The sequence below is a fragment of the Octopus bimaculoides genome, chromosome 18 (assembly GCF_046866305.1).
Source record: "Octopus bimaculoides isolate indiv1 chromosome 18, ASM4686630v1, whole genome shotgun sequence".
Taxonomy (NCBI): Eukaryota; Metazoa; Mollusca; class Cephalopoda; order Octopoda; family Octopodidae; genus Octopus; species Octopus bimaculoides.
The window spans coordinates 10909787-10933482 of NC_142945.1; the positions used below are offsets into that span (position 1 = coordinate 10909787).

The 23696-nt window shown below is 36.1% G+C and overlaps 1 protein-coding gene across 8 annotated transcripts in view; it reads right to left on the reverse strand.

Annotated features, from left to right (window-relative positions):
- Nucleotides 1-3808: 3808 nt before the first annotated feature.
- LOC106874749 (BTB/POZ domain-containing protein 17) overlaps nucleotides 3809-23696 on the reverse strand; it is a 92850-nt gene continuing 72962 nt past the window's right edge. For 6 of the 8 annotated variants that reach the window (XM_014922590.3, XM_014922591.2, XM_089365739.1 and 3 more), the window contains one exon: nucleotides 3809-8249. In XM_014922590.3, the coding sequence (XP_014778076.1) occupies nucleotides 6996-8249 (1254 nt within the window). In that variant the 3' untranslated portion in view covers nucleotides 3809-6995. Of the gene's footprint in view, nucleotides 8250-10552; nucleotides 10575-16939; nucleotides 18191-23696 lie in introns of those variants that run through there. The other 2 variants (XM_014922588.3, XM_089365740.1) reach the window with 2 other exon arrangements.

The following is a 23696-nucleotide window of genomic DNA, read 5'->3' on the forward strand; positions in this document are numbered from 1 at the left end:
AACCTATCCTAACACACACACATTGGTATAAAGTTTTGACACAAGGCCAGCAATTCCAGGGAGGGAGTAAGTCGATTACATTGGTCCCTAGTGCCCAACTGGTACTTATTTTATCAACTCCCAAAAGAATGAAAAGCAAAGTGGACCTCGGCAGTATTTGAACTCAGAATTTACAGGCATGAAATGCCACTAAGAGGGACGATGTTTTGGGTGGAAGGGCTGGGCATAGTAATTAGTGTGGGGCCTGGAGTGTGGTAGGACTTGACAAAACAAAGCTGACGGGAAGTGGTGTGTGCATCAGGAATGCTTGAGTAAGGTATGGCATGAACCCACCCAGATGTGAGGAGTAGAAGGGGGCCATTATGTATGCCTTTTATTATTTTTCTTAAGATGCTAGACTAGAGGCTCTCAACCAGGTCCTTATGACCCCTGGGGGTCCATATAAGATGTTAATATTTATGTGCAATATAAACTGGTTATATTTCTATAATACACAAAATATTTAAACAATTCTTTTATACAATACCTAACAATATTTAATCATAAAAATATAATAGTTTTTAGACATTGTATGACTAGAAGGATCCCATCCCACTGAGTAAAATGGGAATCATAGGGGTCCATAGGCAAAAACTGGTTTAAGAATCACTGTACTAGATTTGAGGGAGTTGGCTGCTATTTCAAGCAGGCTGATTAAACATGAGGAAGCTCCTTCGTTGCCTTGATAGGTGTGTGTGTATTTGAATGTGTGTGCGAAATATGTACACAAAATGAGAAAACCCACACTCGTACTTATGAAATCTATATATTCTATTCCGTTCACCTATTTTTGGTCCACTGCTGAATGCAGAAGAATCAGCATTGCATGGTCAGCTTGTCTATACTGGTTGTGGGCCTATTATCTATGTTGGCCAGTTTTGTAGGGTTACTTCTGTGACCAGGTTGATTTACCGCTAGTTGTTGGCACCTAGGTGGAATTTGAACTCAGAATGCCAAGAGCCAGGGCAGATATGGCAGAATATCTCACCCGACCTACTAACAATCTTATAAATCTGCAATTCTCATTTTATCAATCCTGTAGAAATGAAAGGCAAAATTAACCTTGGCAGGATTTGAACTCAGATCATAAAGAACTTCAATAAACACTGCAAAGCATTTCATCAACTACATTTACATATTGCTTTTTGTTCCCTACATTTTCTTTGATTTTCTGTTTTGTGTTAGAATTGATTCCTCATTCATCTTCATTGTTTTTACATCCACTTTTCCAATGCAGACTTGGGTTGGGTGAAACTTTTGAGGGGCAGTATTTTATGGCTTAGATGCTTTTTATGACACACACAGATGCTGAGTATTTATTTTCGTCAATTATACCTTAGCTGCAGGATGAGTGTCCTTCTGTGAACCACTCAATCAAGAAGTGGTAAACAGTGTTTAGTTTTCAGCTAAAATGGAGGTAGATGGAGTGAATGTGTCACACTTGTTCAGCTAATATTTCTGTGTTGTAAAGTCAGGGATCTGACAAAACTATTGGACAGTGCAGAGGATTTGGAAAAAGTTGGAGGAATCTAATAGTGATTACGAAGGTATGGCAGCTCGGAAAACCCACTCTGATTGTTCTCATAAGAAAAGAACTCCTGAATTTGTTGGTGAGATCCAGGCCATGATTAACAACAATCCCTCCAAGTCAATCAGGTCCATTGCCAGGAACATGAGAGAGTCTGAGTTTCTTATCAGGCAAGTAGTGCATAAAGACATTCGGTATTCCTCATACAAAATGAGAAACAGCCAATTTTCATCCCAAGCCATCTAGGACAAGAAAGACCGCACTACAAAGCTTTTGAACAAACTCAAGCATCCCCCTCCAACTAAACATGCTTTGGTTTTTCTCAGACAAGAAAAATTTCTGTCAGGATCAGATGGTGAGCACACAGAACGACCGTTGGCTTGCCGTGTCCCCAAAACTTATACTGAGAGTGATAAAAATCAAACATCCAGTCAACATCATGGTGTTTGGAGTGATCATTAGTGATGGCGACGTTATGCCTCCATTCATCTTCCCACACGGCCTTAGACACAACATGGAGGCCTACATCAAGTACCTGGAGGAGGTAGTGCTGCCCTGGATCAAGAGGCTGGAAGACCCTATGTCTGGCAATAGGACTCTGCTCCATGACACACAAGCAAGAGAACCCAGTCATGGCTGTCGGACAATTTCTGTGATCACATCAACCCCTAACATCTGGCCACCTAATTCCCCAGACTGCAACCCCCTTGATTATTATGTATGGGGCACAGTTGAGTGAGAGACCAATAAAACTCTTTGTAACACCAAAGATGAGCTGAAGGCAAGGATTATGGCAGCATTCACCAACTTAAACAAGGAGACTGTCCAGAAGAGTTGCAGGAGATTCCGAAATCATCTGGAGGCTGTGGTTGAAGCCAATGATGATTTTATTGAATAAATTTACTCTTTAGTATTTCAAGATATTTTTATGTAATTTTGATAAATATACCTGTTAAGATGAGATGTCAGTGTTATTTTCATACTTGCGTAATTTATTCACCACACCCTGTGTATATATATATATATATATAGTAACCACATCACTTTACTCAAAGTAGACTGGAAGATTATATTCAATATGGAACCCTAAATTCATCAGTAGTAGTCATACTATTTTAAAACTAAAATTATTTAGAAGTTAGAGTATCATTTCAAGAACTTCGATTTGAATAGTGTTGATATATTTTCGATTATTTTTTATTAATAATATTTGATTAATAATTAGTCTTTATTGTTTATAATATCGTTAAAAGTTTTTTTTATTAAAACTTAGTATATATAAAGTTTAATCTTTTATTCTTAATAATTTTTTCATTTTTATTGCTACGTTTGTAGAAATAAGTATTCTTGTATTATTCTATTGATTTTTAATGATAATTAAATAAACGTTTTTAGTTTTAAATAGTATAGCTTTAACTATTACACCGGTTAAATATGTACTAATTTTATCTTTATTATTATTTTAACCATAAACTTCGTTCAAATTGTATTTAAAATGATAATAATTTATGTAAGCTGGTTTTTGTATATAATATACATGTTAGAATATATTATAAGGGATGATTATAGAATGTTTATTATTTCGATATTTTTAATAATTTTTCTATCTTTATAAAATAAATATTTTATATAAATTCATTTGGTACTTATTAGTTGATATATATATTTATTTATTGTTCTATTTACGACCTGACGATTAGCTGTATTTTTGAATAGAATTAATTTCGATAATTTTAATTGATTTTAATCGATTTAAATTTCCTTTCTATTTAAAAATTAGTTATGAAACATGTGTAGTCATTTTATTATCTTTATCTTATGATATTTACTTTGTTATATTTTATACTCATTCATTGTGCTATTAATTATTAATTTTTCTATATGTGATAGTGGATTTTCATCGATGAGTTCTTGAAACTTGGTTATTTTCCCTAAAACTATATATTTTATATATATTTTAATCTATAAAGCTCAATTTAATTTTAATTTTTTATAAATTGATTTTAATTGAGTTTTTACCTGTAATTTTGGATTTTGTCCCTAATACATATATATGACGGGCTTCTTTCAGTTTCCGTCTACCAAATCCACTCACAAGGCTTTGGTCGGCCCGAGGCTATAGTAGAAGACACTTGCCCAAGGTGCCATGCAGTGGGACTGAACCCAGAACCATGTGGTTGGTAAGCAAGCTACTAACCACACAGCCATAATATTAATAAAAAAAATAACAACAAAAAGAAATAAACAATATTAACAATAATTTATAGAAATGATAGTTTTTCGAAAAACAATTTCAATATTATTATTGTATTCTTCAATACACCAATACTTGTGTGTACGTATGTGTATGGACATAACTAAGTATTTGATCAATTAATTTATTTTTCTTTGGTTAATTTTGTTATTGCTTATTTTTGTAATATTTCTTACATTTTTTATTGCTTTCTCTTTTCCATCTTTCTTTCGAGAAGAGGAAGATGGTGGAGTGGAGCTGCACAAGGGGAAAAAGAACGAAGCCTAGCCAGAAGTCGTTTGGGAGGGAGATTTTAAACATGATGATAGAGACGTATGGTTAATGTGCTGCTGGCTGTGTTGGTGATGGGGAAAACATGGCATGCTCATGACCCCTGTATCTCTTTGCAATGTTAGAGGCTGTCGCAATCATCTGAGAAAAGACCCCTTTATAGATGCAATATCTTAAAAAAAAAGACATCGAAGCTAGACAAAACAAAACTGCTCCCAGAAGCAACTGCAAGAATGGCAGGTGCGCATTTCAGCAATTTTGCAGTTTCTCAATGCTGCACACTTGTCTAGCTCTGAAATATATTATGTGTTTTTAACACTATTTATAAAGCAAATTTTTTTCCCCGCCAAACAACCACTGCAGCTTCTGACATTTCGACTGTATACACATCTTAAATATGTCCTGTAGATAAAGATTTTAATCTTTAGCTGCTTCTACAGCATAATTTGTGTGTGTATATTTATATATGCATGCACACAAACATATGTACTCATATATATATAAATACACACACACACACAAAATGTATATGTATATACATTTCTACACACATATTGTCTAAATGTTATGTATAAGCTATAAACAGATTGCTTGATTCAATTTCTTCCAAGATTGCAGCAGAACTATGTGCCGACTGATGAACAAGGAGGAGGAAAAACGGTTCTCAAGGAAGCCAAACAGCACTACTGGAGTTTACTGACAATATAGCTAGAAAATATGAAGATATTTGGCTGTTACCTCACTCATGGATATTTGGATCAGTGCACTTCAAAGTTTCAGCTGCTGAAGTTCAACATGCTACTCACAGGTCGATGTTCTGGAGCTACATCCAGGTAATATCATTAATACTGGTCCCAATATTCTCATGGAATATAGAAATGGAGTTAGGTGAACATGGGTGTTCATATTTGGTAGTCAATTCAAAAACTAAAATTGTTGACCAGGCAAGGAATATAGATATCAATGGTAACAAGTGTTTTTTTGGAATCAATGCTAAATACTGCAGGCATTGTTGCTTATGAATAAAACAAGAGCAACAAAAGAATACATCACTGACTTTGGAAGGCATGGAAGTCACAGCTAGTCTCATTCAATAACATAATGCTTTTACAATACTAGTATGAATATTAACATTTGGCATACTAGACTGAAGAGATCTGCAGTTTGGGCATCAATACTGAAAAAGGGAGCCACATCATATCCCTCAGACAACACCTAATGGATAGTAAAAGGGGAAAATGAATGTGTGTACAGAAAAACAAAACTGATAGCATCGTCAATAAGTGAAAACTCCTGGATAAGCATTTTAAGTGTACATCTATTCCATGTTAATCATGGGCAACTGGACTAATCTACTCAAACTCAGTGGTGGTGGTGAGGATACTTAACATGCAACAGAAAGTTATGCATGAGTACATATCCTGTAAATACCAACATTAAGATGAAGAGTTATCTCTCTTGTACGTGTGATACGAAATGCCTGATCAACGAAAAGAGATAAGGTTTCTTCTAACTAAACTTCAGGGAAAGAAGAAATGTGGAAGACATTGTCTATATCAGCAGCAGTTGCTCCCCAAAATTTCTGCAAAGTACCACTTTGCCATGAGACATGATGTTGTTGCCAAAACTTTAAAATGCTTATCTATATATATATAAAGAATTGTCCTAGGGGCATTAGCAAAGACGCACCAGAATCATAATGTATCCACATTTTTAAAAATAGGGAATATTACTGAAGTATTCCAATGAAAACAGAAATCCAATGCAAATACAACAGGCCTCATATTGTTCTATGAAGCAGAACAAATGCCATACAATAATGCCGAGGTCAACTGACCGGCAGGTGTGAATGCCTCAAAATAATGGAAAGATTTTTTTAAATTAAAAAAAAATCACTGGTGAATTTTGTATTTGAGGTACAAATTTTCATTTGTATCTATTAAGATACATGCATTGAAGTTATGTAACAAAATATTTACATAAAAGCTTGGAATGCTGGGGTATTCCAACAACAAAAATGGACCTGCATCTTCCAAATCCAATCAGTACAGTGAAGACATGCATATATATTCCTTCAAGAAACTCAAATGCAAAATCAAAAGATTTTTTCTTTTCCTTTTGAGACTCCATAGAAGGACGATACGCACACCATCGCATGTCCACGCAGGCACACATGAATAAAAAGCAAGTGCACAATTTGTTACCAAAGAGACACATGTACAGCCATTACATGAGTCTAAGCACATTTATGCATAAACAAATACCTACATAAAACGGCCATACACATATACATGTATGCACACATAAATGCATGCAGACATGTTCACATACCTCTCGTATTGTAATTAACCCAAACAAAGAAGCTAGGTGATTTTGTTAGCAACTAGCTTGAATTGTGTAAAAGAATTTAAAATTTCAAAAGAAAACATATATATATAAATATATTACATATACATACAAACATAATTATTTAAGTGTTTGTGTTTGGTCCCCTCATTTGCATAAAAGCATATCTTGAATTTAGAAAAAAACTGTATGCTATTTCATTCTTTTATCATTTCACACTCATGTGAATGTTCCTGGAAGTATTCATGTAAGTTTTTTTTGGTGGGGAGCAGGAGGGGAAGGGCACTTTTTTTAATTTGTTTTTAAGCTGATCAAAAATATTTAATAAAAACTGGGGTCAGAATATAAAGGTCTTTTTTTTTTTTTTTTGTTTTTGTTTTAAGGGAAGGGATTCATTTTTGCCCTTCTTTTTAATGAAATTATCAATTTAGGTAATTTTGCACTTTTTCCCTTTAAATAACATTGATTGTAGCGTATTCCTTTATATTCTGGATACCTTCCATTCAGACATATCTTCATATATATCTCACACACAAACATGTACTGTCTTTTTCTTGCTCATATAGGTACAGGTTTAATCAAAACTGCCATTGTCCGGGCAACCTCAGGGTTGATTATATCAATTGTATGGGACATGTGGTTGCCACGGGAACAAACAGTTGGTGTGGATTGTTCCACTTGGATGACTTCTTCATCATCATTATACACTATCAAGCTGGACATTACCCTTGCCTCGCCTTGGACAAGGGCAGACTCATGGCAAAAGATTTGTAATATCCATTGGTCAGCATTCTTCCGGTAAGTAATTTTCCAGTCACCTTCCTTGATTTCGGAAGGCACGGGGCCAACGTATGTTCGGACATCGACCTGAATGCCAAACCGGTGAGTATTGTGCATACGCACACTGTCCACCATCAGCTCCTTGTAGTCACGTGGTATGTAGAATGGTTCGTTGAATGACACCTTCAGTTCTTTTTGTGCTGGACACAGCGAACGAAATCGGTATGCTTTGCTGATTAGGTGGTGCATCAAAGTCCTATATTCGGGCATTTTCGAGATCTCGGAGTTCTCAATGTCATACAGTTGTGAAACCAGCATTTGCGGAAAACGAATGAAGGACATCAACTTCTGTACGTTCTCTCCGTAACTATTTGGCTTTAAGGTTTCTTGGTGTTCCAGCCAATGTGTGAGAGCAAGGTACAACGTGTATTCGTTGGTGACAACTAAGCTAGAACTCTGCAACAGGTCAGTAACAAAATCATTGTCCATGGTCAACCATTCTGGAGACTTTATGATATTATCTGCATTCCATGCAATCGTCTTGGCACACTGTTCAATAAGGTCTTCCAAATGTAGGGCCTTTGCCCAAGAATACCAATTCAGCGCATTCTGAACCTTAGGAGATTTCGTGTTCTCTACCATATATTTGGTACAAAGATGCTTCAGTGATGCAACATTGTATTTATCTGCAAGACAAAGAACACCAACTGCAGATTCCGGATTAATTTTGATTTCAGCAGTGTAGAGATAGCGAAGAAACCTATTGAAGACAGCCTGGCATTCGGCAGACTCATTCAGGTCAATGCTTGCCGTGCTTTTCTCTTTCCACCGACTTTCATAAAGCATTGTGCGAAATACATCACTGGACTTGGCCAAGACAAACTTATGACCAAAATAGACTTTGTTGCCAACATTCAGTTTTATGTCACTGAGTGATTCCTGGTTATAAAATCGAGACACGTTGGATATGAACGTACCTTCATCTTTCAGTATAAACTCTTGGCTACCAGGAGTCACGGGTCCTTCCATCATCTGGAATAAATGATAAAAATCATGTCAGTGTTTATAGAATAAAATAATAAATTATTTATATATACATATATATAAAGCTTAGTCTAAATATCTTGATCATTCATTTAATAAATATTAACTCAATTAGCAGAAAAACTCAAAAATAAAAATATAAATATAAATATACAAATGTATGAAAAATAAACATCTCTTTTTTATTATTATTATTATTATTATTATTATTCGGGGAGAACCTTGAGTGACTAGGTTCAAAAAGTTTATAAGGTCAGTTTTTAACCCTTAGCATTTAAACTTATATCCAGTTCAAACATTCTACCTGTTTTATGTTCAAACTGGCCTCTCACACCTAACCCACAATGTCATTCTAAAAAAAAAAATCACAACCTCAAAATCTTGAAGTTCTGAGATTAAGCATGATTAATTTAAAACAATGTGAATAAATAAACATTACATTTGACAGAGTAATCTGAATGCAGAAGGGAAAATAGAAACATGACATTGTGGTCTTGAACAACTTACTTCATCTCACCTCACCTTAAATAGGAAAAAAATAAAAGATACTTGTCTTGCTTCCTGAAAGAGTAAATCATTCAATACAGAACATTGTTTCCTCATCACTCACACAGACAGACATTGGTTTACATAAATACTGGTTAGGCATAGCACATATGGTTGGTAATCATATGAAAGATAACTTTATTCTCTTTCATATAAAATCAATGGCATAACCAAGAAGCTAGGAATTATAGTCAGATTTAGATTTAGATGCAAGTAAGCTTTAAAGATATTTAAATGATTTAGATTAGAACAAGTGTAAAGATATATTTTTTTCAACATGTAAATACTAAACAGTATATATAAAGGTTAAAATCCAGTTAAGAGCAGAAAAATTTGCTGGCAAAATTTTTCTGCTCTTAAAAGGATTCTATCCTTTATATATTCTGTTCAGTATTTATGTTTTGAAAAAATATATCTTTCTACTTGTTCTAGAATACATTTCAACGCTTCAAAAACAAACTTATGTTTGTTTACATATGACGTGATTTAGATTAGGTTTTATTGTGTGAGCATGCATGTGTATGCATATGAACTTGGTTGTGTATGTATGTATGTTCTTGTGTACTTTGAGACTGGAAGAAGGTAAATGGAAAAAGGGTGTATCTAAGAACACTCCAACAAGAGCTCAAATGCACAAATACCATTGGACAAGCATGAAAAGAACAGCAGCAGATCAATCACAGAGACTTGGAACCTTATGCATCTCAGAATATGCAAGGACCTAAATGTATGGGTGTATATATACACACACGTGCATACACTCATATATATATATATATATATATTAAATTCAAATTACAATAAACGTAAACAAACAAACGAAGTTCGCTTTTAGAAGCGTTGAGATGTCTTAGAAATTTGAAGAAGTGGTTTTAAATTCTCAATCGCAGGATAATGCTAATAATATAGCCTGAACAGGATAAACTACCTCTATTTTGCAGAAAAAAGTGTATATATATATATATGAGTGTATGCATGTGTACCTGAGTCCAGTGATACTAAATACAGTTATTAAAATAGAGTATGATTCTGTATACATATATTTATTCACAATTAAAGTGTATCAGTAATCTAGATATATATGTTTATAATGAAGAAAAACACGAGAGGAATGAGTTCAGCCAAAATATTATTATTATAATGCTTGAAAGGAGGGGAGAGAGTCCAATGTTTCAGAAGCGAGGCCTTCATCTAAAGGTCAAAAAAGAAAAAGAGGAAAAGTGGTGAAGAGAAACAAATGAAGGTTTAGGGGACAGATTGGAATGTGGTTCTATGGGAATAACAAGTTAGGAAGAGAGGGTAAGGGTGTGGGTGGTTTCTGGGGTGTGTAGAGGGGTGCCAGAGTGGGAAAGGGTGAAGAGAATGGTTGGTGATGAAATAAACAAAAGTTTTTAAAAAGGATCTGAGTTATTTCCCCTCCCTGCACGGTAGGTGTCGTCTAGCATTCTGTTCAAGTAGCCAAACAACTTCATATTTGATTCCCATAATTCTAAGGGACCTTAATTTTCAATCAGTAACAACGTTGTTTCTCTTCCCTCTCTCTCTCTATAAGTAATAGTTATTTCCCTTTTTTCCACTTGAAAAAAAAAAACAAAATAAAAATTAATTTGCTTTGAAGAAAAAAGCTTAATATTAAACTTCAAAATATATGAGAGAGAGAGAAAAATAAGCAGACAAAATATTCAACAAAAAAACAAAATAAACATACAAATTTTAAAGACGTGTGTATATTGAGTGGACCTCACCTTAAAGTACTAATGAGTTCACTTCACCTGTAGAAACAGAAAGCATACTATTGAATTGGTAACTAGATGAATTCTGAAATATTAGTACCAGATTTGACTTCGTTTCAGAGGTTACTGATAGCATGCCTACGATCTCATGCAATTTCACAAACAATCATGGTCATTGTAATTAACCGTTGGTGAGAATTCAGCATGCAGGCTTTCATCTTAAATGTGATTTAAGCGATATTAAGTTTTGGAATAATAAAAAAATATAAAGGCAAACACTGTATGGGTGTGTCTATAAGAAATATATATATATATATATATATTACTTGTTTCAGTCATTAGACTGTGGTCATGCTAGGGCATCTCCTTGAGGAATTTTAATTGAACTAATTGACTCCAATATTCATTTTCTTTTTAAGCAGGGGTACTTATTGCTGAACTACAAAGTTATGGGGCTATAATCACACCAACACTGGTTATCAAGGGGTGCAGTGGGGTGACAAACACACACACATACAATGGGCTTTTTTCAGTCAGCTACCATCAACCAAATCCACTCACAAAGTTTTGATCAGCCTGAGCCTAGAGTAAAAGACACTTACTTACCCAAGGTGCCACACAGTAGGAGTGAACCTGGAACCCTGTGGTTGGGAAGCAAACTTCTTACCACACACCTATGCCTCTGCCTATGTTTATATACATGAGCACAGGTGTGGGTGTACGGTAAGAAGTTTGCTTTGGCTTCAGAAAGGACACCCAGCTGTAGAAACCACGCCAAATCAGATTGGAACCTAGTGCAGCTCCCCAGTCAAACCATCCAACCCATGCCAGCATGGAAAGCAGATGCTATGATTTTATATATACATATAATTAATAATGAGAGAATAGAAAGGTAATTAATAAATTATTATTTATTAATTAAAAAATTGACAAACATTCCTTACAACTGTTTCAATTCAGGCTGTCAGAAAATTAATTAAATTAAAAAGTATTTGAAAGTGGAATCTCTTCAGAGGAAGATAAAGGTACACAAAGTAGGTGTTCAGTTTCCTCATGTTGAGTAAATGGCTGCAAATCGTTAACTTTCAAATAATTTTTAATTTATTTAATTTTCTGAGAGCTGCACCAGGCTCCAACTTGATCTGGCAATGTTTCTACAGCTGGATGCCCTTCCTAATGCCAACCACTCAGAGTGTAGTGGGTGCTTTTTTCATGCCACCGGAACAGAAGCCAGTCAGGCGGGCCTGGCATTGAGCACATTTGGATAGGGTTTTTTACGTGCCACCAGCACACACACACATAGTTTTTGAGACCCGTGAGATTGACATGGTTATCATTGCACCTGCCTGAACATGTGCAAGAATGGAATTCCAGAGGGACAATGTAGTGAGGAGAAAGGGCTAATGTGCCTATTTGTTAAAAAAATGTAGAGAAAAGAAACAGCACGTCTGTGGATCAAAGTTTGGAGTGTATTGAAGAAGATTTGGTTACTCTATCTAGCAGGCTGTGTGACCTGGTAGAGGCTTCTTCACTGTAGAAGTAAAATTTTATAGGTTATTAGCCTATATTAATTGCTTTCATTGCTTGCTACATTAGAAATATGTTTTTAAATATACCTGTACCGGTTAAATAATGTGACAACAGATGGTACATATGATAGCCTAATTTCCAACTGACTCATACATTTCGTGTTTTTCATTATCGCAGTGTTGATGTACTAAATACCAGTCAAGCACTGAAATCGATTTAACAAACTATTAACTCCACCAAGAGAGTGTAGTTTTGTGCCAGTGTTGTTAATCAATATATTACAGTTATCTTTGCAATATGTTCTCTCAGCAAAGCAAATTGTAATTGTTGAAATGAAAAAAAACCTCTACATTATTGCACAGGAATGATAATTGTAATTGTATTTAGATGCACAATCATGTTTTTGAAGTACCAAGTCAGTGGTTCAAATTCCTGTAATGACACTTGTAAATACTTAACTCCCATTAGTTCAATACACCATGTTCAAAAATTGTATGACACCTTGGGCAAGTGTCTTCTACTATAGTCTCAGGTCGACCAAAGCCTTGTGAGTGGATTTGGTAGATCGAAACTGAAAGATGCCTGCTGTGTGTGTGTGTGTCTTTGTTGTCCTCCTACCACTGCTTGACAACCAGTGCTGATGTGTTTGGATTCCTGTAACATAGCAGTTCAGCAAAAGATGCTCGATAGAATAAGTACTGGGGGTCAATACATTCAACTAAGAATTCTTCAAGGTAGTGCCGCAGCATGGCCATAGTCTAATGAGTGAAATATATATGTGTGTGTGTGTGTGTGTGTGTGTGTGTGTGTGTGTCTGTCCCTCACCACCACCTGGCAATCAGTGTTGGTGTATTTACATCTCCGTAACTTAGCGGTTTGGCAAAAGAGAATGACAGAATAAATATCAGGCTTAACAAGAAATTAAATACTGGGGTTGATTTGCTTGACAAAAATATTCCTCAAGGCAGTGCCCCAGCATGGCCACAGATTAATGACTGAAACAAGTAAAAAATAAAAGATAAATGTTAAGTGCAACAGACTAACAGTCTACTAGAAATAATAACTCAAATCTCCCTCAAATCACACGAAACCATTTTAGAAAATGACACACCAAATGTGACTCCAAGTTCCCTTCATATCAAAAAAAGCTGGGATGGCCATGGATGGATTGCCTTTGATTATGTCTGTTCAATTAAGCCTGACCTGGGTCCAAACAACATTAATGACAGACACCACAAAACTATGAACCAATGAGAGAAATAGTAGTTAAATCCCTCTCCCAAATCACATCCTTTCATTTATGAATGAAAGAACACATTGAAAATACATAAACAGGATGGTCATCCTTGGAACGCTTTTGACTATAGATTTAATACTGGCTAAAATTCAACAACCATGTATCCAGATCTAAGCACCCAATAGGAGTCTTAACAAAAGCAATAACATCTACTAATCAATACACTATTTTTAAACCCCTGCCACGATTTTCCTGTACGAACCTGTATACTATGTCAGTGTTATTGGAGAAACATTGAACATCTCATTAAAAATGAAGACAAGGCATTTATTTGTTGCAGTGGAAACAAAAACTGAAAATAGAATTTAACCAAATGATAGAGAAATATATGTATAAATACAAAAAATAGCAACATAACCAACAGAACAAATACAAGCAACAAAGCTAAATTAATGTAGCATAGAAAAGCAACTCAAAAGAAATGCATTTGCATATTATATCTAATTTGTTCTACTTTGTTGTCACAATAGCAATGCCTCAGGAACACAGATGTGCACCTGCCAATGCAGGAGAGACTGGCGAGAAACTGTTGAATATGTGTCAATGATAATAATAATAAGAGCACTCAGAGAGCGCAAACCTCCGCCAAGGCAACACCAACATCCTCTCAACGGTTAGCCGGAGATGAGTTTTAAAATGAGAATTTCTGAAATATACTTGACTGCTCTCACAAACGAGAATACTAAAAACCCAGCCCCTTTCATAAGTTAAGTAAAAAAAACAAGAAAAATAATCCAGAATCCTTGTCCAGTACCGGATCGATCCCAAAATCTTGTCCACAGACAAACAAACAAACATGACTGGAAACAATACCTCCACCTTTGCTAAGGCGAAGGTAATAATTTTTGGAAGAACTTTGTGGGAGGTTGTAGAGTTAATCAATTAAATTGAACCCAAGTACTTAACTGGCACAATATTTATTGAACCCAGAAAGAAAGAAATTTTGGCAGAAAGGGATCAGTCAAAAATGAAACAATTAGTTATATAACGCCAATACTTCACTGTAAAATACTTTATCTTAACTACAGAAGGATGAGAAGCTAAGTTGACTTTAACAGAATTTGAACTCAGAATGTAAAGGGCTGTAACTAAATACTATGAAGCATTTTGTCCAATGCTCTAATGAATCTTGCAATCTAACATCAATGATAATTCTTTCGAATTTTTGGCACAGAGCCAACAATTTTGAGAAGGAGGGGTTGATTATATCAACCCCAGTGCTCAACTGGTGCTTGTTTTATCAACTCTGGAGGGGTGAAAAGCAAAGTTGACAATACTGCTAAACAGTTTGTTCAGTGCAGTAATGATCCTACCAGCCTTACCACCAATAATATAAGGGGAGGGGGTGCTGAAAAGTTCCTGGCTTTGGGTAAAAGATAAAATACAAGAGGATCAGTCAAAACGGTAGAGGAGCAGGGTTCGAAACCGGACGTGGTTCCTCCTGATGATGTCTTCAGCTAACTGAACCCGAATCCACCAAGGGAAGGTATGTCGGAAGAAAGTAATTCAACAACGCAGGTTGATGAACCATAAGACGTGTGGCCAGAACCGCCTGGAAAATAACCATAGCGAGGGACATTCCACAGTTGAATTAGAACAGTCACAAACAGTGAAAGAAGACATGCACCCAACACCAGAGCTGAAGACACCTCCGAAAGGGGGTGGCCCCGCCACGTCAAAACGGTAGAGGAGTAGGGGCCGAAACCGGACGTGTTCCCTCCTGATGATGTCTTGAGCTAACTGGATCCTATAAAGGAGCTGTTGTGGTAGCAGACCACGAAACATGGTTGAAATTCCTTCCTGATTTTATTTAACATTTTCTCCTCTCAGATTCACACACTTATTGCAGTGGTCCTTCAGTTTTCCTAAGCCATGTGAAAGAATTTGAAAGGTTGGGCCTACAACCAGGCCTTTCGTGATACTCTTAAAGACAGGAACTTTCCAGCACTCTCTCATATTAACAATTTCTAAGATAGCAACAGAAATTTGGCAAGAGGATAAATAGATTATAGTGGACCTATAAATGTGGGGCACAAACTATTATGCTGGTAGAATTGTAAGTAGGAAGAAATGCTTTGTGATATTTCTTCCAGCTTTTTAGATTTTGTGTTCAAATCCTGCCAAGGTCAATTTTGCCTCTCATCCTTCCAGGAATGATAAAAAAAAAAAGTACCAGTCAAGTGTTGATGGCATAGACGAAAATCCTCCCTTCAAAACTGCTGCCTAAATAAGAAACCAATATTTAGGAAGCAGAGAGTTATATGAAGAAAATTGGGTTGTCATTTCTAGCATTGCAAAACTTATCTAATACATCCTTTCCTTATTTAAAAGGGTAGATGTATTTTGAGGGAGATTTGACTGCTGTTTCTTGAAGGTCGGACAACCAAATAGCAAGGCAAATATCAGTAAAGGAGAATATTTAATGATTGAATGAAATTTTATCGATCCCTCAGGCAGTTTAACACTATTTTTTTTAACACAGGCACACTATACATACATTAGATAGAAAACAAAACTGCCCCCTTTTCAAACGTTATTTGAAACGAAAACAGGCCTGCCCGCAATGTAAACAGGGGTCTTGGGCAGTCGATATTATGTATCTCTCGGTAATAATGAAAGTGAAACAGGAAAAAACTAAAAGCAGAAAGCTGTGTTATTTAAGGCCGTGAGAAATATTAAACATTTTTAGACATGTGAATATCCTATATCGGCGGAGGTAAAGAATACGCAAAACACCCGTTTTCAGCGTAACCCTAACCCTAACCACCGGGTGTGCGTATTCTTTACCTTCGCCAAAATATCTGGTCTTGTCGCAAAGATCTTCATCGGAAAAGAAAAACAATACAACAAATAAGGTGCATGAAATAGAAAAAGTGTTTCGTGAAAGAAGAGCGTTGAATGGAATAAGCCACAAAAGTGAAAGCAGGAGAGAAAAGGCAAGTTACTGTTCGATTTTACCGTCTTCAGACCTACTCAGGCTAACATTAATGTTTCTTCAAATTTTGGGAGACCGTTGGAAAACAACAAACAATTTCACAGCAACTATAAATTAGTGTTCTTTCGTTTATATCAGTAAATCGTATTAGGATTATTTTCCTTTTAAATATTCGCGCGCATTAGTGTGTGCGTGTGTGTGTTTATGGGGTGGTGGTGGTAGTAAAAGAGTAATCTAAAGTTGTGGCTAGTTAGAAAGATTCGATTACATTGCCAGGGTAACTTCGAAATCATAGTCATTGTATTTCTGTCTAATAAAATATTAAGTTACATTTATGTACTGTTGATTCACTACCACATAAATGAAGGTGGAAGCTGTTAAGGATTTTTTTTTTTTTTATTTGAGTAGTGGTGTCAGAAGAGTATAACAGATTAATAGATGACCAGGGTAATTTGGGACTGCCGGCGTGGGACACATTGCCTTTGCATGTAATACACATTCAGAGATTTTAGAGTGAAAATAAGAAAAAAATTTACCAACATAAAAAAAAGGATCGCATATATATATATATATATATATATATATATATATATATATATATATATATATGCGATCTTTCTATGTTCTCCAAACCTACCCAAGAAGCTGCAGCAACGTGAGCATCGCACATATAATCAAGGCAAGTTACTTCATCTGATGCGGTGTCAGCAGATGCTGGTGTTTCGTTGTCCGTGGTTGCGGCATTCGGCATGGCATTGGCACTGGTGCTACCGTTGTCGTTGGCACTGGTATCGCTGCTGTTGTCGTTGGTACTGGTGGTGGTAGTGGTAGTGGTGGTGGCGCTGGTGGTGGCGGCAGTGCTGCTCCTGCTGCCACTGGTATTGGCGTGGGTGCTGGCGCCGTAGCTACTGCTACCTCCGAGCAGGGCACGAGCTTTCTCCAACGGGTTCATTTTACTAAATGACTCACCCGACTGTCTTGTTTGCCTCGTCTGTCTCGTCTGCCGTGCCTCCTTCTCTCGGTCTCTTTCTCTCAACCTGCCCCTCTCATTGTCGTCATCGTCTTTATCATTATCGCTCTTCTTCGCCTCGTTCTTAGACTGCATTTTCAAGGTCCGTTTCATGGTTGCAGCGAATTTTTGTCTCTTCCGCTCGCTGCCTTCTGTTCGTTTCGTATTGCTTCGTTTCGGAATGTTTAGTTTTTGTACCAACTTCTCTGTGATTCTTCTGTCTCTTTCACTTTCTTCCCCAGAACGTATAACGTTTTAGTTTTTATAAGTATTGTGTATATAGATATATTGATTAAATCACTTTGTGAAACTGCAATTATTCTTTATCGGATCTATTAAAACAATTTTAACAGCCTTTTTTTTTTTTTTTCAGTTTATATCATATATCACTTGGTCTAACAACATATATGGTAAACTCTTCGAGAACTGCTCTGTCCCGCTCTTGTGTAATTTTTTTGCGCGAAAATCTCCGACGAAAATGCTAAAGTGACCAAGGGCTTTACTTCGAGAATAAATATTTAATAGACAGAAGCGTATGTCTCATTTGGTAGATTCCTATCGGGATAGAGAGAGTCCGTGAAGACGCACCTAAAATTGTTTAGTAGAGTTACAAAAGACTGGGTGTTGTCTGATTAATGTTGTTACTGACGATGGTATTTCGGTCGATTTTTCCTCTCTTTTGTTGTCTATAACTGAATGTTATTAATATATGCGGTTGATAATGATGCGAATTAACTTTTACCAACGGTAGAGTTATCTCCAGTCACAAAAAAGGGTCGTAGTAATGGTATAAGGTGGTGGTGAAGATTACTTCTAGAAATGCTACTAAAAAAATAACTTACGCGCACATCTGTAAACACCCACGCGTAAAAATAAACTGATATACATACGCGAATGTGTGTGTGTGTGAAGGAGAGAGAGGGAGAGAGAAAGAAAGAGAATGTTTGGGCGTATAGTCGTCTGGGTAGTGTATCAGTCAGCTTGCAGTTTGTACAACATCAATAGAAAATACTGGTTTTCTAGTTTAGATGATATATAGAGAGAGAAAAAGAGGAACGGAAGACTGAGAGAGAGAGAGAGAGAAGCACTGAGTAAGAGTTATAGTTGAACAAAGAAAGAGAAGTAACCAATAAAATTAAAATAACGGCAATCGAACTCTTTTCCGCCTTATATAAAGTGTTCTTTAACACCAGGTCAACTCTGCTAGTGCAGGCCGATGATTAAAAGCGTTCCAGTCATGACCACCACGTTTTGTATGCTAGTGACTAATTTATCTAACGGAATTATTTAAGATGGAGGAGGCTGATTTGACTGCTATTTCTAACCGTTCACGCAATCACGTAGAGACTAAATCCCTCATCAAAATAGTAATTATTTCTAAGCTAACAGCTTCCCTTTAAACATATAAAATTCTAGTCTTTGGCATCAGCCTTTATAAGACAATCGGGTTCGAACAAGAATGAAGGCAGGGCCGATCTAATATTTCTTTTATCGATTATAACGAAGTTAATTCAGCTATCTTTATTCTTGTAGAAACCTAGTCATTTTATAAAGGTTTATGTTAATGCGCGTGTGTAATATAAGATTTTGTGAACAATAGCGTCGTTGGTTACCGGCTTTCAACAAAGCTAATCATTAACTTCGTAATGGGGAAAGTAATAAGGGTTTGAGTAAATCTGGCGGAGGTAATATTACAAGGAATGTTTATTCGGAATCACCGGTGAAATGGATTTTTCACTGATGTTTACATTAGTTACTATCATGGTCGCCGAAAGCTGTCTACGCATATTAGGAAAGATATGTAATGCGTAATATGTTACACCTTTAATTGATTTCCTTAAAATTTATTTTCTGCCTGCCATGTTTAATATGGTAGCCTCCACATATCTTACTAACATATATATTATCTTGTTTCAGTCATTAGACTACGACCACACTGGAGCACTGCCTTGGATTTTAGTCGAACGAATCGACTACAGTACTAATTTTTTAAAACCTGGTACTTATTTTATCAGTCCTTTTTTTTTCTTTACCGAACCACTAAGTTACGGGGACGTTAACATACATCACTTGTCATCATATATGTGTGTGTGTTAGTGTGTATAATGGGCTTCCTTCAGTTTCCGTCTACTAGATCCACTCACAAGGCTTTAATCAGCCCGAGGCTATAGTAGAAGAGAATTGCTCAGAGTGCAACGCATTGGCACTGAACCCGAAACCATGTGATTAGCAAACTAATGGCCACACAGCCATGCCTGCACTTGTATAAAATTTTATTTCTTGTTTCAGGCGTTGGACCGTGACCATACTTGGGCATCACTTTAAAAGGTTTAGTCGAACCCGATTTTTACTTTTTGAAGCCTAGTATCTATTCTAAAGGGCTCTTTTTGCCGAACCGTTAAGTTACGTGGGCGTAAACAAACCAACACTGGTTGTCAAGCGATAATGGGAGCACAGCCGCAAATACAAATACACGTAGATTTTATGCAGATACGACAAGGTTCTTTCAGTTTCTGTTTACGAAGTCCACTTACAAGGCTTTGGGTCAGCTTGTGGTTATAGCAGTAGCCACTTGCTGAAGGTACCACGGATCTTTCTGATTTGGCGTACACCATTTTTTTTATTTAGTGTGTTTTCTACCGAAACACTTTGAAACTTCGTATAGTTGTATATTTTGTCTTATAGAACAGAGAAAAAAATTTTATATTCGAAGTTATTGCATGTTAAAAGTTGTCGTATTTCGGTAATTTCAACCAATCACTGACGTCTATTGAGGTGAAACCAATTACTGCTGTGATTTATCAACACCACGTTGTGGCGGTGTAATGGGATCTATATCCCTTGAATAAAATTACTGCCGTTGTTTGTCAACAACAACTATCGGCGGTACTGTTATTTATGACATCGTTCGTGCATTTGTACTGGTTTTAGCTTTAGGGTTAGAGTTAGAGTTATGAGTATTTTTGCCAAATTTGGTGGAAAATTTGTGGCAGTGTATTGAACCAAATTTGGCAAAAATACTCATAACTAACCCTAACTCCCTAATATATATATATATATATATATATATATATATATATATATATATATATATATATATAATGGTTGAATAAGCTTCTTTTCGTGTTAAATATGACCTTGACTTCCAGGTACACAGGTGTGTTATGTTTATAAAAAATATTGCAAAATAATGATTATGTCAATGTAACCAACCTGAATAGTCACCACATGTAAACAATAATTATATATATATATAAGATGATTTAGCATCTGTTTCTCTGCATATAGGCTAGAAAATTTTTCTTAGCCCTTATTATAATTATACATAATTTTCACCTTAATTGGTTTCATTTTATATGCTGGCCACTGATAAAATTTCTTTCAAAAAAAGTTTTATCCTCTATTATTGTATATATATGTGTGTGTGTGTTTCCCTTCCAGTCATTTCAATATGTGACCAAGTTGATCAATCACAGAAATCCGTGTAAAGTATCCCCTCCCCCACTCTCATTCCTAACCCTCTTATCCTGTTCTCTCACATTCATTACCCTATCTTTTATTCATCCTATCTTTGTTGTGTTGCTTGAACAAAACGAGCAATGCAGAGTAGGGAGAACACTCTAGTATAGCAGGGCCTGCAAACTGCACCCCATAGAATATTGAAACTGGCTAGCGTTAGAAAAGGCATTCAGGCATTGAAGAAACCATGCTGAAAAGATAAGGTCCCCAAACTGCTTGGAAGGGAAGTAACTCCACATAGGAACTGACTTGGAATTATTTGTTGCGATCGCATGTACACACACAGAATCGGTGTTCATTTCTAATCTTCTGTGAAAACATGTCCAGTTATGGAGAAATATGTTGCCTGGCAACAGGAAGGGCATCATACTATAGAAAATATACCACAACAAATTCCATCTGGCCCATAACAATGATGACTATACACACAAAGCTGAATGTATAGTCAATATTTTCTTAAACATATGTGTTTTTCTAAATACTTCCTAAAAAAAAAAATTGCCCTGACCCATGTGCAGCATGGAAAAGTAGATGCTATAATAATGATGATGATATATGTATCAAACACTCAGATAGAAAAAAAATTATATCTATGTGTGTATATATAAAAGATTATGTGAGTTCATAAAAACTTTATAAAAAATAAGCAATACAAAAAGCCAGTTTGTACCATACTGGCAATGAGTCAAAATTCTCTCTCTCTCTCTCTCTCTCACTTTATCTATCACACTCACGCACACATACACAGAGGTTATGTAATTTATATAGGAACAACATTGTCACTAGAAATGAAAAATGAGATCTCCCAAAATTGGTCTGGTTACCAACCAACTGGTTTTTTTGGAATTGTTGCAGTTCTGGTTCTCAGTCTTAAGATTTATTTATCATCATCATCATAAACTTCATGACCTGACCAGAATATGTAAATACGTCTAACATTTACACTATGGAAATAAGTAAACGGATATAGGTTACATCAATGCGTCATAAGATGGACTGAGTTACATATTAAGTCAGTTTAAACAAACAAATAAACTAATGGAACCTACTAAATTATTTTGGTTTTGTCCTTGAATAAATGAAGGTGGCTTTCGTTTTGCTTTGTTGTTGTATTATTGCATTCTTGTTTGTTAATTGGTTGGATGGATTTACTGAAGAGTAAATGTCATGTTTGTCATTGAAGACATTCCAGATCTCTTAACCCATTTTAAGACCTTCTCAATTAAGTTGTTTTTGGTTTTTAATTTTATACAAGGCAGAGAAGGAAGGGTAGCAGTACCCATGAGTTTAGTTGGTATCTCATTGATACTCACCAAACCAGATTTAAAGGTAAGAACAATTAAGAGCAAAACCTATAAGGTAAAATAAGGAATATCAAAATTTGTAGGCAAAACAAGGGAAACCAAAATTCTCTTGGAACAACAAGGAAGAACAAACTGTCAGCAAGACAAGGTGGGTCCCACTGTGGAGAAATCAAGGAGCTCAAACTCTGCAGGCTGAACATGATCCAAGGTTCAGATGCTTCCTCATAAGGGCCATTGACATCTTTGCAAGATTTGGGGCTAACATTCAGTAAAATGCCACTCTGTAGTAAATGCAACCCATTTTTAGTTGAGCAAACTGGAGCAACATGAAATGCTGTGCTGTGGGACTGAACTGAAGACCACAGGATTAGGAAGCAAGCTTCTTACCACACAGACATACCTGCATCTCCATGCATATGCATAATCACACACACAAACACACATACACATACACACATAGTTGACTAAGAATCCATATGTCTGAAAAACGCAGCACTCATATATTTATCAATAGAGTGATATATATATGTCAGCATTTGCAGTATTATAGATCCATTACAGCCAATCTTATCAGCTTCATACCACCTATCTGATAACATGCTCTTCAGAGACAGCAGATAATGGCAGATTGGTAAGACAATCTGCAATAGATATATAACTCTGTATAGTGTGATATATATATATATATATATATATATATATCATCATCATCGTCGTTTAACATCTGCTTTCCTTGTTAGCATGGGTTGGACGATTTGACTGAGGACTGGTGGACCAGGCGGCGACACCAGGTTCCAATCTGGTTTGGCAGGGTTTCTACAGCTGGATGCCCTTCCTAATGCCAACCACTCTGAGAGTGTAGTGGGTGCTTTTAGGTGCCACCGGCACGAGGGCCAGTCAGGCGGTACTGGCGACGGCCTCGCTCGAAATGGTGTATTTTACATGCCACCTGCACAGAAGCCAGTCCATATATATATATATATATTAGGGCTGCAGAATTTAAAGATTAATTAATTATTAATTTATTTTAACAATTAAATTTTTATTAATCGGTTTCAAATCTAATTTCTACCCATCATTAATAAAATGTACCAGAAGTCAGGAAGCAATAGTAACAATGGTAAAATGGAAGCAGAGAAGAATCGAGTTATGAAATATAAACCTTTATCAGGTCGATTGCATGAACATTTTGGATTTAAATTGTTTACTGATGATAGTATCAATATTCCTGATAACGTTATTGCATCCATTGTGACAAATATCATTCGCATACCATGGATCTAACACATCGCTTACTTACCACCTTCAAAACAAGAATGGTTAGTGAGAGCTGTGCAAGCCATGTACAGAGATGCTGTCAGTAAGGTGAGGGTTGGCAATGAGTACAGTGAAGGATTCCGGGTAGAGGTAGGGGTCCACCAAGGTTCTATCCTCAGCCCCCTCCTATTTATCATAGTCCTCCAGGCGATAACAGAGGAATTCAAGACAGGATGCCCCTGGGAGCTCCTCTATGCTGATGACCTTGCACTAATTGCTGAATCACTATCAGAACTAGAAGAGAA